Below are 12861 nucleotides of genomic sequence, written 5' to 3'. Positions count from 1 at the left end.
GCTGGGAACTTTCTAGCCCTTTACCCAGCATTATTCTGACCACATTCTGTGACCTTCTAACACTAGACTCCAGATGTGTCTGTTTGCTGTGGAGCCCTCAATGCCTGGACCAGTGCCAGGTATGCAGTAGGAACCTAATAAATGTCTGGGTAAGCCTCACTCCACTTACTGAGCTGAAATGAGAATGAGACAGTGTCTTTTGCCCTACTGAGGAGGACTCCCTAATTCATCCTCCCTAATTTGGGAGGGCTCTGCCTTCATCCCCTGCCTGAGAGAAGAGGCTTCTAAAACTCCAGACGGTTCCATGAGGCAGCCTGTAAATTACAACACAAGTCATCATTAAATGCTGGTCACTCCTTGTTTTAGTAGTGTCTTTGCTCTAATTTGCTAGTGCCATGGGGACAGGAGCAGTTTCCAGGATGACTTCATATTCCCCAAAGCATCTTCCTGTATTGAACACACCAGAGGGCCCAGGCTCCTAAGGCTTTATGGATTGATTAATTGTTAAATCATTTGAAGATCCAATTAGCATTTCATCTCTTCTCCTGAAATCAGAGACTAATTCTCATGAGCCTGGAGTATAGAGAAAACCCAATTTACGGAGCTGACTTGAAGACCCCGTGGCAGTGGGAGAGGTTTCTTTCTATAAAACCACTTCTGACAAAGCCATCACAAGGAGTGAAGAATTTAATACTGTTTCCCTAGAGTTATCAAGCCCCATCATCTTCATCCTCAGAGTGAAGTCAAAGAAGATGGGTTTGACCAAGCCATCATTTGTGCATTAAAGGGCCATTGCTTTTTATATAGAAAAAGTACTTATCTAATCCTCTTCTGCCAGAGCAATTCCCCCCTACAGCCACAATGTCACCAATTGCTTTCTTTTGAGTCTTTTTTAAAACTGTTTTTCTCACACACACCTCGCTTAATCTCCCTCCCGTACAGTTGGGTTTCTGTTGTTGTTAATTTCTGGTATTCCTGTGGTGTCCTGTGCCAGATGGTGATTTTTCCCCTATTCTCTTTAAATTATAAAGTGACTCAGCACTGGGCTTCGCTTCCATTGTTCTCTAAGACCTCTTCCATTTATCAGCCTGTGTGCTTATCACTGTCTGTGAGTCACTCTGCTGATCATTTATCTCCTTTCAAAGTTGGCAGAGTAATGCCTCAACGTAATCTATCCCCATTAGATAAGATTTTCTGAAATTGATTCAGAATATATTAAAGCCTCATTTATCTGTTATTGATGGGTTAGTCAAGGATCTCACAAGCTTCATTTTCTAAATAACCAAAACTTATAATTTAAAGAAATAGTAGCCAGGCGTGGTGGCTCACTCCTGTAATCCCAGAACTTTGGGAGGCTAAGGCAGGTGGATCATGAGGTCAGTAATTCAAGACCAACCTGGTCAAGATGGTGAAACCCCATCTCTACTGAAAATACAAAAATTAGCCAGGTGTGGTGGGTGTGTGCCTGTAATCCATGCCACTCTGGAGGCTGAGGCAGAGAATTGCTTGAATCCAGGAGGCAGAGGTTGCAATGAGCCGAGATCACACCACTGACTCCAGCCTAAGCAACAGAGGGAGACTCTGTCTCAGAAAAGGAAAGGAAAAGCGTCTTCCTGTATTGAGCACACCACAGGGTGTGCTCAATACAGGGGAAAAAAATAAAATAAATAGTTTATATTTCTAGAATAAGGCAAGCCTTCTTTTCTTGAACGTCTCAGATATTGCATGGTTTGTACCAATTTTTTTGTTTGTTTGTTTTTTTCACCAATTGGAGGTTCGCAGCAACCCTTTGGTAAGCAAATCTCTTGGTGCAATTTTTCCAATAGCATATGCTCACTTAGTGTCTCTGTGTCACATTTTGGGAATTCTCACAGTGCTTCAAACTTTGTCACTATTATTGTATCTGTGATGGTGATTTCTGATCAGTGATCTTTAATGTTACTACTGTAATTGATTTGGGACACTATGAACCGTGCCCAAGTGAGATGACAAACTTAATCTATAAATGTCGTGTGTGTTCTGACTACTCCACCAACTGGCCATTCCCTGTCTGTTTCCCTCTCCTTGGGCCCCCATATTCCTTGAGACTCACAATGTGAAATTTGGCCAGTTAATAATGCTACAAAGGCCCTAAGTGTCCAAGACAGTTGCACATCTCTCATTATAAAACAGACTAGAATGGAAGCTTAGTGAGGAAGGCATGTTGAAAGCCAAGACAAGACAAAAGTTAGGGCTCTTGCCCCAAACAGCCAAGCTGTGAATGTGAAGGAAAAGTTATTAAAGAAATTTTAAAGTGCACCAGTGAACACACAAATGATGAGAAAGTGAAACAGTCTTATTGCTGATTTGGAGAAAGTTGGAGTGGTCTGGAGAGAAAATCAAACCAGCCTCAACATTCCCTTAAGCCAAAGCCTAACCCAGAGTAAAGCCATAGCTCTCTTCAGTTCTATGAAGACCAAGAGAGGTGAGGAAGTTACAGAAGAAAAATTGGAAGCTAGCAAGGATTTGTTTGTGAAATTTTAGGAAAAATACTGTCCCCATAACATAAAAGTACAAGATAAAGCAGCAGGTGCTGATGTAGAAACTCGGTAAGTTATTCAGAAGACCTAGCTGGGAACAGTGACGAGAGTGGCTACACTAACAAGAAATTTTCACTGTAGACGAAACAGCCTTCTACTGGAAGAAGATGCCATCTAGGACTTTCTTAGCTACAAAGGAGAAGTCAATGTCTGGTTTCAAAGTTTCAAAGGGCAGGCTGACTCTCTTGTTAGGGGCTAATGCAGCTGGGGACTTTAAGTTGAAGTCAATGTTCATTCACCATGCTAAAAGTCTTAGGACTCTTAAGAATGATGCTAAATCTGCTTTGCCTGTGCTCTGTAAATCGAACAGCAAAGCTTGGATGGCAGCTTATCTGTTTACAGCATGTTTTACTGAATGTTTCAAGCCTACTTTTGAGACCTACAGCTCAGAAAAGAAAAATTCCTTTCCAAATATTACTGCTTTTGGACAATGTACCTTGTCACCCAAGAGCTTTGGTGGAGATGTACAAGGAGATGAATATTGTTTTCATGCCTGCTAGCACCATGTCCATTCTGCAGCCCATGGATCACGGCGTAATTTTGACTGTCAAGTGTCATTAATTTAAGGAATATATTTCATAAGACTATAGTTGCCATAGATGATAATTCCTCTGAAAGATCTTGGCAAAGTAAATGGAAAACTTTCTGGAAAGGATTCATCATTCTGGATGCCATTAAGAATGTTTGTGTTTCATGGGAAGGGGTCAAAATACCAATTTTAACAGGAGTTTGGAAGAAGTTGATTCCAACCCTCATGGATGAGGGTAGAGGGGTTCAAGACTTCCATGGAGGATATTGCTTCAGATGTGGTGGAAACAGAAGGAGAACTAGAGTTAGAAGTGGAGCCTGAAGGCTGGGCGTGGTGGCTCATGCCTGTAATCCCAGGACTTTTGGAGGCTGAGGCGGGCGGATCAAGAGATCGAGACCATCCTGGCCAACATAGTGAAACCACGTCTCTACTAAAATACAAAAATTAGCAGGGTGTGGTGGTGTGCGCCTGTAGTCCCAGCTACTTGGGAGGCTGAGGCAGGAGAATTGCTTGAACCCGGGAAGGAGAGGTTGTAGTGAGCCGAGATTGTGCCACTGCACTCCAGCCTGGTGCCTGGTGACCGAGCAAGACTCTGTCTCAAAAAAAAAAAAAAAAAAAGTGGAGCCTGAAGATGTGGCTGAATTGCTGCAATCTCATGATCAAACTCGTACAGATGAGGAGTTGCTTCTTACAGATGAACAAAGCAAGTGGTTTGAGATGGCATCGACTCTTGGTGAAGATGCCATGAACATTGTTGAAATGACAAGGATTTAGAATATTGCATGAATTTAGCTGGTAAAGCAGTGACAGGGTTCAAGAGGATCGACTCCAATTTTGAAATAAGTTCTATAAAATGCTATCAAACAGCATTGCCTGCTACACAGAAATCTTTCTTGAGAAGAAGAGTCCATGGATGCAGCAGGCTTCACTGCTGTCTCATTTGAAGAAATTGCCACAGTCACCCCAGCCTTTAGCATCCACCAATCCAGTCAGTCCACAGCCATTGGCATCCAAGCAGGACCCACCACCAGCAAAAAGATTGCAACCCACTGAAGCCTCAGATGATTGTTCACATTTTTTAGCATAAGGTATTTTTATATTAAGGGGTGTACATGTTTTTAGACATAATGCTATTGCACACTTAATAGGCTGCAGTATAGTGTAAACATAACTTTTATATGCACTGAGAAACCAAAATGTGTGGGACTCGCTAAATTGCAATATTCACTTTATCGCAATGGTCGGGAACTGACCCTGCTATATATCTGAGACATACCTCTCTATGACAAGGCCCTTTACGTTATGAAACAGGTAATATTGAACACAAAAGATATTATAGAGGGATTTGCATAGAGGGTAGAAGCTGGAACTGGGAAACATCTGTATCTCCTTCCAATGCTTGAGTCCTGTGATGTATGGAAAAATCACATTTTGCATTGGCCATCACACCAAGTGTGACTTTGAGCCAATGGAGTGACTTCATGGGACAGTAGCAGAGAAGGCTGAGTGCTTCTCTGCACATCATGGGCTCTCGGGCCCTCAGCACTGCTGGGCTGGTAGCTCTCGGCATCTACAATAAGCCTCAAGACTAGTTTGCTTTTTCAGTTCTTAAGTATTTGTTTTTAATCTTTTAAAAAATCTTTTTACATCCCTTAATCTCAGGCTCTTGTGATCATTTTTGCTATTCGGTGTGCCTGCCTCTAGTAGATCCTTCTCATCCATTGCTCATGGTCTGCTAGCAGGAGGGAAAGCAGAAACCACTCTGACCAGAATCACATCCTAGCTGAGAAAGAGCAGCTCTGAGAGGGGGCAGAAGGACAGAGGGACATGTGTGAGCATATTCCAGGGACCATGTGAGCTGGCCCCAGGAGGGCAGAAGCTGCCCAGTGAGTGGCCTACATTTAAGTGAGTGTCTGCAAAGCACTCCAGCCCCAAGAAAACGGCAGTCCACCTGCCTGGAAGATGGGTCATTTCTGTCTGCACTCACCTTGGGCTGAGAGAAGCATGATTTGAAATCAAGCGCAAGAACCCCATGTTTTCACCACTATAGGAAAGACACTTTTATAATTTAGAATTCGATCAAATGTAACCCCCTTGAGGCCATCAGATAAAGTGTGTAGAGTCAGGGCAGCTTGTCAGGGGCCACAGGTCACTCTTCCTATTGTCTCCTAGGAGCCTGTCCACATCATAGCATGGTTGCCGGGGCCGAGGTTGTCTGTTCTGCAAGGCTTATCCTGAGCTTGTTGTATACCCCCTCCTGCCCTGGCTTCTCCCCAGCTCCTGCTGTGTGTCTGCAAAGTTGCCTGGCTCCTTGAGCCTCTAACCCACCCTGAGTTTCATGATCTGTCTTCCATCCTGACTATTACAGATTATCATCTGACATTTTGTCCAATCTGTCAGAACTGCTTCCAATGAGCTGCCTTTGGGGTTCAAGAGTCAATGTCAAAAAGACATCCCAGAAATGGTGAACATAAGCTTGTTCTTGGTCTCTCTGTGCAGACCAGCACATTTTCCCTTGACCCTGCCTGGCCTCTCTGCGACCCAGGGCAAATCCTGCATTCCTACCACCCCCATGGTCCCCAAGTCTCCCAGAGTTGAATCATTAGCTGCATGGTTGAACCCAGTCTCCAGCCTCCTCCACTCCCCAGAGGCCTGAAGGCTGGGCTGCCATCACTGGCTCAAATCCCCAACCCTCTAATCCATGGTTGGCCTTCCCAGCATGGCCAGACCTATCCTGGAAGGACCTGGGGGACCATCATGAGTCCCCCAGAAGCATAAGCTCAGCTGTGTTCTGAGAGGTGCACTGTGGTGATGAAAACCATCCCAGTCACTCAGGAAACTTCAGAGTTTAGAAGCTTTATTCCAGATCAGATACATTCTTTATGATAAACCATTTTATTTGGCTTTATCTATCAGGTTTATTTATATTTTCTTTTCAGGTGGGACTCTTTCAACAACTTTGGTTTGGTTTCAGACCAGACCAATTCAGGATTGGGGGTGGGGGAAATAGGAAATGGGGCTTGGGAGAAGTAGAATTGCTGTTTCTATCCTGGCATTTCCACCTCTAATGGAGACTTGGTTATGGAGAACTCAAATAGAAATGACAGCTCTGCCCAGCTTATGCTTATTTATAATCCCAGCACTTTGAGGGGCCGAGGTGGGAGGATTGCTTGAGGCCAGGAGTTTGAGACGAGCCTGGGCCACATAGTGAGGCCCCATTTATACAAAAAATAAATAAAAGAAATGAAGAATTCCTTTTCTGATTTAAAACTTAATTCACAATTAAAGAGAAAACAAGACAAGATTCTGGGCTCGCATTTGTTCTCTATCTCACTAATGTACAATATAGTTGCAGTCTACATTAGAAATATTAGTCTGCTTATAAGTGGTATGCATGGATTAGAGAGAGCTGTGTTTCTTGGGTAGCTGAAAGCACAAAACAGCTTAATAAATTTCAAAATGTAATGAGTACATTTTTAAAATTAAAAGTATCGAGTATAATTATGGCTTTTTGTTCTGACCTGTGTGGTTCAGCAGTAATTGACGCCTAAGAGACCAAAAACTAGTTAGCGGGTAAGCCAGGTCACACTCAGCCTCCCCTCTCCTCGGCACTGCCTGGAGCTTTTATGGAGAGGCAGCCATCCAGAACAGTCCCATAATGGGGTCCTGCTCCAGAGTCAGGAGACGTGAAAGTTAAATACAGGACCCAGGCAGCTCATGGTTTTAAGGTTATAGAGTCAGCACTGATAGAAACCACGCAGTAGGGTTTTGCAGCTTTGTCACCAGTAAATCCCAGTAAAAACTTTTTTTTGGCTAGTAACTTTTTTAAAGAATTTATTTGCTTTAATTGCATTTACATTTTATAGCCTTGCAGATGTGTTATTTGCCATTTCCATGGGATTTTAGTTAGTGATTTTCACCACATTTCCTTTTAAGTGCTTCCCCCAAATCCCCATAACTTCAACAGAAGATGTAATGACAATCTAACCTCATGCTGTCAATAAATGCAGCAACTATGTTGTCTGAGGATACATATGGGCACTCTTGCTCATAACTCCAAATGGCTAGGGTTGGAAATTTTCACATTAAATCTACCAGGCCTTTTCCTGGGTATATGGTGTTTTCATTACTGGCTTCTAGTTGTAAAAACAAATCGTTGACCAAGTTTTCTCAATTAAATAACGTATGTATAAACATCTACGTCACCTCTCCCCATTTACATGACAGCATCCATCCTTGTTTGGTACCTAGAATAAGGATTCAATCAAATTACAATCAGAAAACAAAGTAACATCGTCAATGGTGAAGTTGGGTTTTGTTTGTTCTTTTTAGGGGGAAGAAAGTTAACATTTGTGCTTGGGACATGTTTTATGTTCTTCATTTCTAAAACATGACACACCAGAACTGTCTGACGTAAGAACTGAGGCTAATCGTGGATTCTGATGTCTGTTTTCTTCTTTTTCCTTTTCATTTTGTTTGATTCAAGTGAACTGCCTCATTCACCTCAGAACCTCCTGGCCAGCCCTAATTCTTCCCACAGCCATGCCGTGGCGCTCTCTTGGGTCCGGCCCTTTGATGGAAACAGTCCTATTCTTTATTACATCGTGGAGCTGTCTGAAAACAGTAAGTAGCAAAATGAAACTGTCACCATGGATGATAATCAGATTTTCATGTGTGCACCTAATGTCCTTAACCTTTACTTCTGCGTCAGACCCAAAAAAACCTAGTAAAATGGTGTACTGCTTTACGGGGTTTCAAAGACAGCCTGCCCTTCAGGAAAGAGAAAAGGCCATACAGGGCCTGGGAGAGGGAAGGGAAGAAGTTCTTAGTTAGAGGGGCTCTCGAGGGAGAGTGGATTTGGGGCCTCATGGGATAGCCATGCACACTGGGCTGCCCTGAGCAAAGCTCTGCATAGTGTCACTCCCAGGGTGAGCTGGAAATGGGTTAACAATGCCTGCCCTGTGACTTGAGAGTTCACCACTGCCACCACAGCTCACGTCTGTGGGAAGTTTTCTCTGGTGTAGATGTGGTGCCAGGTGTTCAGTACCCTTTTCCCGACTCACCTTCCAGGACCCTTCTGTCCCTTTAGCACCATCCTTGGAACTCTTCTACATGAAACATGTACCTTCCATGGGCTACTCACAGCCCTGGCTTTCCTCCAGCTGACAAGCCCCTCTTCCCTTCTCTTCCCGGCTGGCTGGGTGACGTGTCCCCCACTGTGCTCACCCACTCACACCTCTCTGCTCTGCCTCAAATCTCTTCCTAGGAAATCGCATGCATTCCTGTGATTTTAAATGACCTATTTCCCTTGATGACTCAAATATTTATATCCTTCATCCAGGCCTCCAGGATCACTTATGGGACCCAGTGACTTGACATCTGTATTGGGTTGTCTCACAGACCTCTCCAACTTACCTTCTTTCCACTGCATCCTTTTAATGTTTTTTTTTTTCACCTCACTCTTGCAGCCACCCTAATCTCTGCTCCCAGCACCCTGCATTTCTGTATTCCTCTGCCAGAAGCCTAGGAATAGTCTCCAATTCCTTTCCATGGACCCCAGCACCCCCAGCCACACACCCCCTGCACCAGCAGTCCTCTCAGTCTATTAACTAGGATTCTGATTGTTTCCTCTCTGCCTCGCACCGCTAGTACCTCTCGCCAGGACCACTGTACCAGCCTTCCAGCTGGCCACGTTTCCTTTTCCAAACCATTTACCTACCAGCAGCAACACTGATCTTCCTAAGATATACCCAGACCAGGCCAGTTCCCTGTACAAGTCATGCAGGGCTTCCTGCTGCATGCAATATAGAAGCCAAATACCTCCCTTCCTCTGCAGCCTCAGCTCACTCACAGTAGCCTGGGCTACTGTGCTCTTTTCTCCATACCGGTCAGCCACATGGGTCACATGACAATCAACATGGGTTTGATGTAGACTCCCTCAATGGGCCAAGCCTCTCATCTCACAGCCTGTTCCTTCCCCTGGAAACACACAGGGCTAGGTTGTTACCCTTCATGGTAGATAACCCATTACCTCCACAAAGATGCTCTCCAGTACACCAGCCCGATTTAACCTTCTAATACCTAAGCTGGAAGCCACCCTCTGTTATCCCATCTGCATTAGTCCCTTTTCACACTGCCGATAAAGACATACCCAAGGCTAGACAATTTACAAAGGAAAGAGGTTTAATTGAGAACTCACAGTTCCACATGGTCAGGGAAGCCTCACAATCATGGTGGAAAGTGAAAGACATGTCTCACATGGCAGCAGACAAGAGAAGAGAGCTTGTGCAGGAAAACTCCCCCTTACAGTAACCTTCAGACCTCATGAGACTTACTATCAGGAGAACAGCACAGGAGAGACCTGCTGCCATGATTTAATTACCTCCCACCAGGTCCCTCCCACAACTCATGGGAATTCAGGATGAGATCTGGGTGGAGACACAGCCAATCCACATCGCCCATCCTTTATTCCAGGTGAGGGTCTCCTTCCCTGGGCCTCCCCCAGGGCAGAGCCAGATGCAGGTATTGTGGCTCTTACCATGATCAACTTTATTTGGCCTGTGGTTGTCTCCTGATGGCACTAGTGTTCTAAACAGGACCCTGTTTTCAGGTCAGCTAGGAGTGGTGCACTCTCAGGTACCATCCCCTGAAACCCAGCTCCCTGTGGGTCCCTGGTGTTGCTTACTTCTGTGGGCAGGTTTAGTCTGGGTTCTGCTGTGGCTCTTCCCAGCTCACACCAGCCTGGACACACCTCCTGCAATTATGGACATAACTCACTTTATTTCTCCTAATTACCTTTTATACACCCTCGCCCTCTCCTAGTAGAGGTTCCCCTCTGTTGATACTGCATGCTCATACCACAGACACACCATTTGATTCACATTTATATCGAAGGGAGTGGATGTGCAGAGACTGTAAGTCACTGTCACTGCCCAGGGCCAAATGGCGATGGGAGGGGAAGATGGGATCCCTGTGCTGCCTGACTCCAGAGCTGGTGCTCATCATGAGTGTCAGGTGTCCACAAAGGAGTATTGGGGAGCTGAGTGTCCCATCCTACACTGCAGTGGGGCTTCGTGGGGAGGCCACACCGAGGCGTCAATCTGTGTGGATGTGGAGGAAGTTATGCTGTGAATCTGAAGAACCATAATTTGAGTTGGGCACCACGCAAGCCAGTTCACCAAGGGAGGGCCCAGAGGCAGTATGTTATTCCGTGTCTTGGTCTTCTAAGATTACACCCTCCAGTCCCCAGCACCACCTAGGAATGGGGCCAGAGTCCAGGCCTTTCTCCACCTTGCCCGGGCATCTCTGAGGCTGGAGTCCAGGCCCTCCTTCCCTTTCCGAGGCCTCTCGGAGGCCGGAGTCCAGCTCTTCTTTCTTGCAAGGACACCTCTGAGGCTGGAGTCCAGGCCCTCCTTCCCTTGCCAGGGCCTCTCTGAGGCTACAGTCCGGGCCCTTGTTCCCTTGTGGGGCTGAAGTCCAGGCCTCTCTTTCCTTGCAGGGGCCTCTCTCAAGCTGGAGTCCAGGCCCTCCTTCCCTTGCAGGGTCTCTCCAACTCCCCCTCTGGACTCTTTCCTCCCAGAGATGGGGCAGGACAGAAACTAGCCGGCATGCAGGTGGCCATCTTAGCTTCCGCTCAATGGCTCTGAACAAAGGGGGAAGGCCAGGGTGTTACTGATTAAGATAACCTCTGAGAGGAGAGAAGAGCTTCCTGAGGATGTCATGGCTGTGCTCCCTGCATGTAAAACAGGACTTGACAGTGAACTGGATGGAGAGAGCAGGACAGGAGCAGAGCTGGTGTTGTCTGAATTCTGGTTCGCATCCACCCTAAAGACAGCCCCTATCAGGCACTGTGGCCTTGGGCTTCAGGACCGTGTCTCCTTTGTCTTGGCATCCCTCATCCCTTGCACTTAGTATGTACTCAGCAAACAAAGTGAAATCAGTCCCTCCAGTGGAGTCCCCTTGTGATGGACTGAAAATTATATTCATGGACCGTCTTCCAAAACAGAGGCATTCTACCTTCCCCAGTTTCTGTGAAAGAAGGCATTGCTTCAGAATGCCCTGGCAGCAGTCTTCTCAGCTCATAGCTTGAGTGGCTCCTCCAGCCAGACCTCTTTCCTCAGTGAGAAGCAGGTTTCGTGTGTAACTCTCCAGCCAACTGTTAAAATGGTGGATCTGGGTTGGGCATCTGCTCTGCACTCTTCTGGGTGTGCTGGGTGCAGATCTGACATGATCAGTCTCCACTGTGAACAACAAGGAAAGGGTCAGAAGCTCTGATCCAGCCCCCGCATAACACATTCCCTGGCGAGGTACGTACATAGTAATATGACTGGATAGAAGGCAAGTCAGAGAAAGTCTTCAAAGAAGATGTGACATGAGACCTGGGCCAGGCTGGCAATGAGAGACAGCATCAGCAAGGGCCCTTCAGTGCCAGGACTCAATGCTCGGTAGGAAATAGCTGCTCATGAGATGGGGCTGGGGCGTTGCTGGCGGTGTGTAAGGATGTTATCTGGGAAAGTTCTTACTCATTCTTGGTGGCTCAGATCAAATATCACTTCTGCGTGTCCCATTACACCTGGGCAGATACAGTTTTGCCCTCCTCAGGGCTCCCATACCATTAGACACACTTTCCTTTCAGCACATGCATCACAGTTTCTGGCTGGTGTCTGTCTTCTGGCAAGACCATGAACCCCTTCAGTGGGGGCAGGGTCCATGTGTAGGACTGTGTGCCCTGTGATATGACACCAGCAGAGTGCCTGGCACACACAGGACAGCTCTGTAGGTGTCCAGCTGCTTTATTTCACTCGGAGAGAGAGAACAGCAGTAGCCCCTCTTAGCCTCTGGCTTTCCTGATGGGGCCTGTCCTGGAGCTGGCTGACATTCCTAGCTCTCTTTCCTTCAGAGCCCGGAATGTGGGTATCATGGCATGCAGCATCTAGAGTGGGTACCATGGTTGCCTCCTGCCTGTTCTGATTTTCACTGTGTAAAGGAGGCCTATGACCTTGACTGAAGCAGCCTGTGCTGCTACTGGCTGGTTGGTCCACGTCTTCCTGCCATGGCAAACAGGAAGAGCAGCACCATCATCTGGGCCAATGGTCTGGTTTTTATTTTTATTAGCAACAAATGCCCTGAAGAAGCAGCTGAACATGCTGGCTAATTAGAGCCAGAAAGAACAGCTTAGCAGCAAGTGCACTAAAATGGAAATTGCACTTGGCTTACACTCAGCATGTGCAAGTGGTCAGCACTAAATAATGCCGTCTATTAGGTCTATCCCTCTGGCTACTCAGGAGACCCTCCACAACCAGCTCCTCCTGGCAGGCTGACTGGGATGCCATTCTCCTGGAAGCCAGGGATCCTGCAGGGACCAAACTCACATGGTTTAGTGGGTGAGGCAGGCATTTGATAGCCTCTGCCCTAACCACGTTTCTGCCACTGCAGAGGGGGCTCTTCTGAGCTCTATGGAGCAGAGCCTGGGGCTTAAACTGGGCCTGCATCCATGCACTGGACTCAAGGTGCATCTCTAGATAGAAGATACCCATGGCCCTTTGCAGGCATCCCAGGGGTTGCCTCTCTGAGAACTTTGGTGGTTCTTCTGCCCCAGGTGCCTGGGGCTCAAAGAGGGGCAGTAGTGTCCTTGGGCCTGCGTCAAGGTACCCACCTGGTGGATTGAGGAAGGCAGAGGGTCAGACCAGGTGGCAGATGAGGGAAGCCTGGGGGATCCCTGCATTGAGAGAGAGTACAGGGATTCTTGATGGC

At 46.6% G+C, this 12861-nt stretch overlaps 1 protein-coding gene across 1 annotated transcript in view; it reads left to right on the top strand.

Annotated features, from left to right (window-relative positions):
• The window catches only part of SDK1 (sidekick cell adhesion molecule 1), a 1001700-nt gene that overhangs the window by 725872 nt on the left and 262967 nt on the right, over window positions 1-12861 (top strand). Inside the window, exon 14 of the mRNA XM_035283177.3 lies at window positions 7595-7731. Within this exon, the coding sequence (XP_035139068.2) occupies window positions 7595-7731 (137 nt within the window). The remainder of the gene's footprint in view (window positions 1-7594; window positions 7732-12861) is intronic.

This window comes from Callithrix jacchus, chromosome 2 (genome assembly GCF_049354715.1).
Source record: "Callithrix jacchus isolate 240 chromosome 2, calJac240_pri, whole genome shotgun sequence".
NCBI classification, from domain to species: domain Eukaryota; kingdom Metazoa; phylum Chordata; class Mammalia; order Primates; family Cebidae; genus Callithrix; species Callithrix jacchus.
This window is presented reverse-complemented; position numbering and strand designations above follow the sequence as displayed.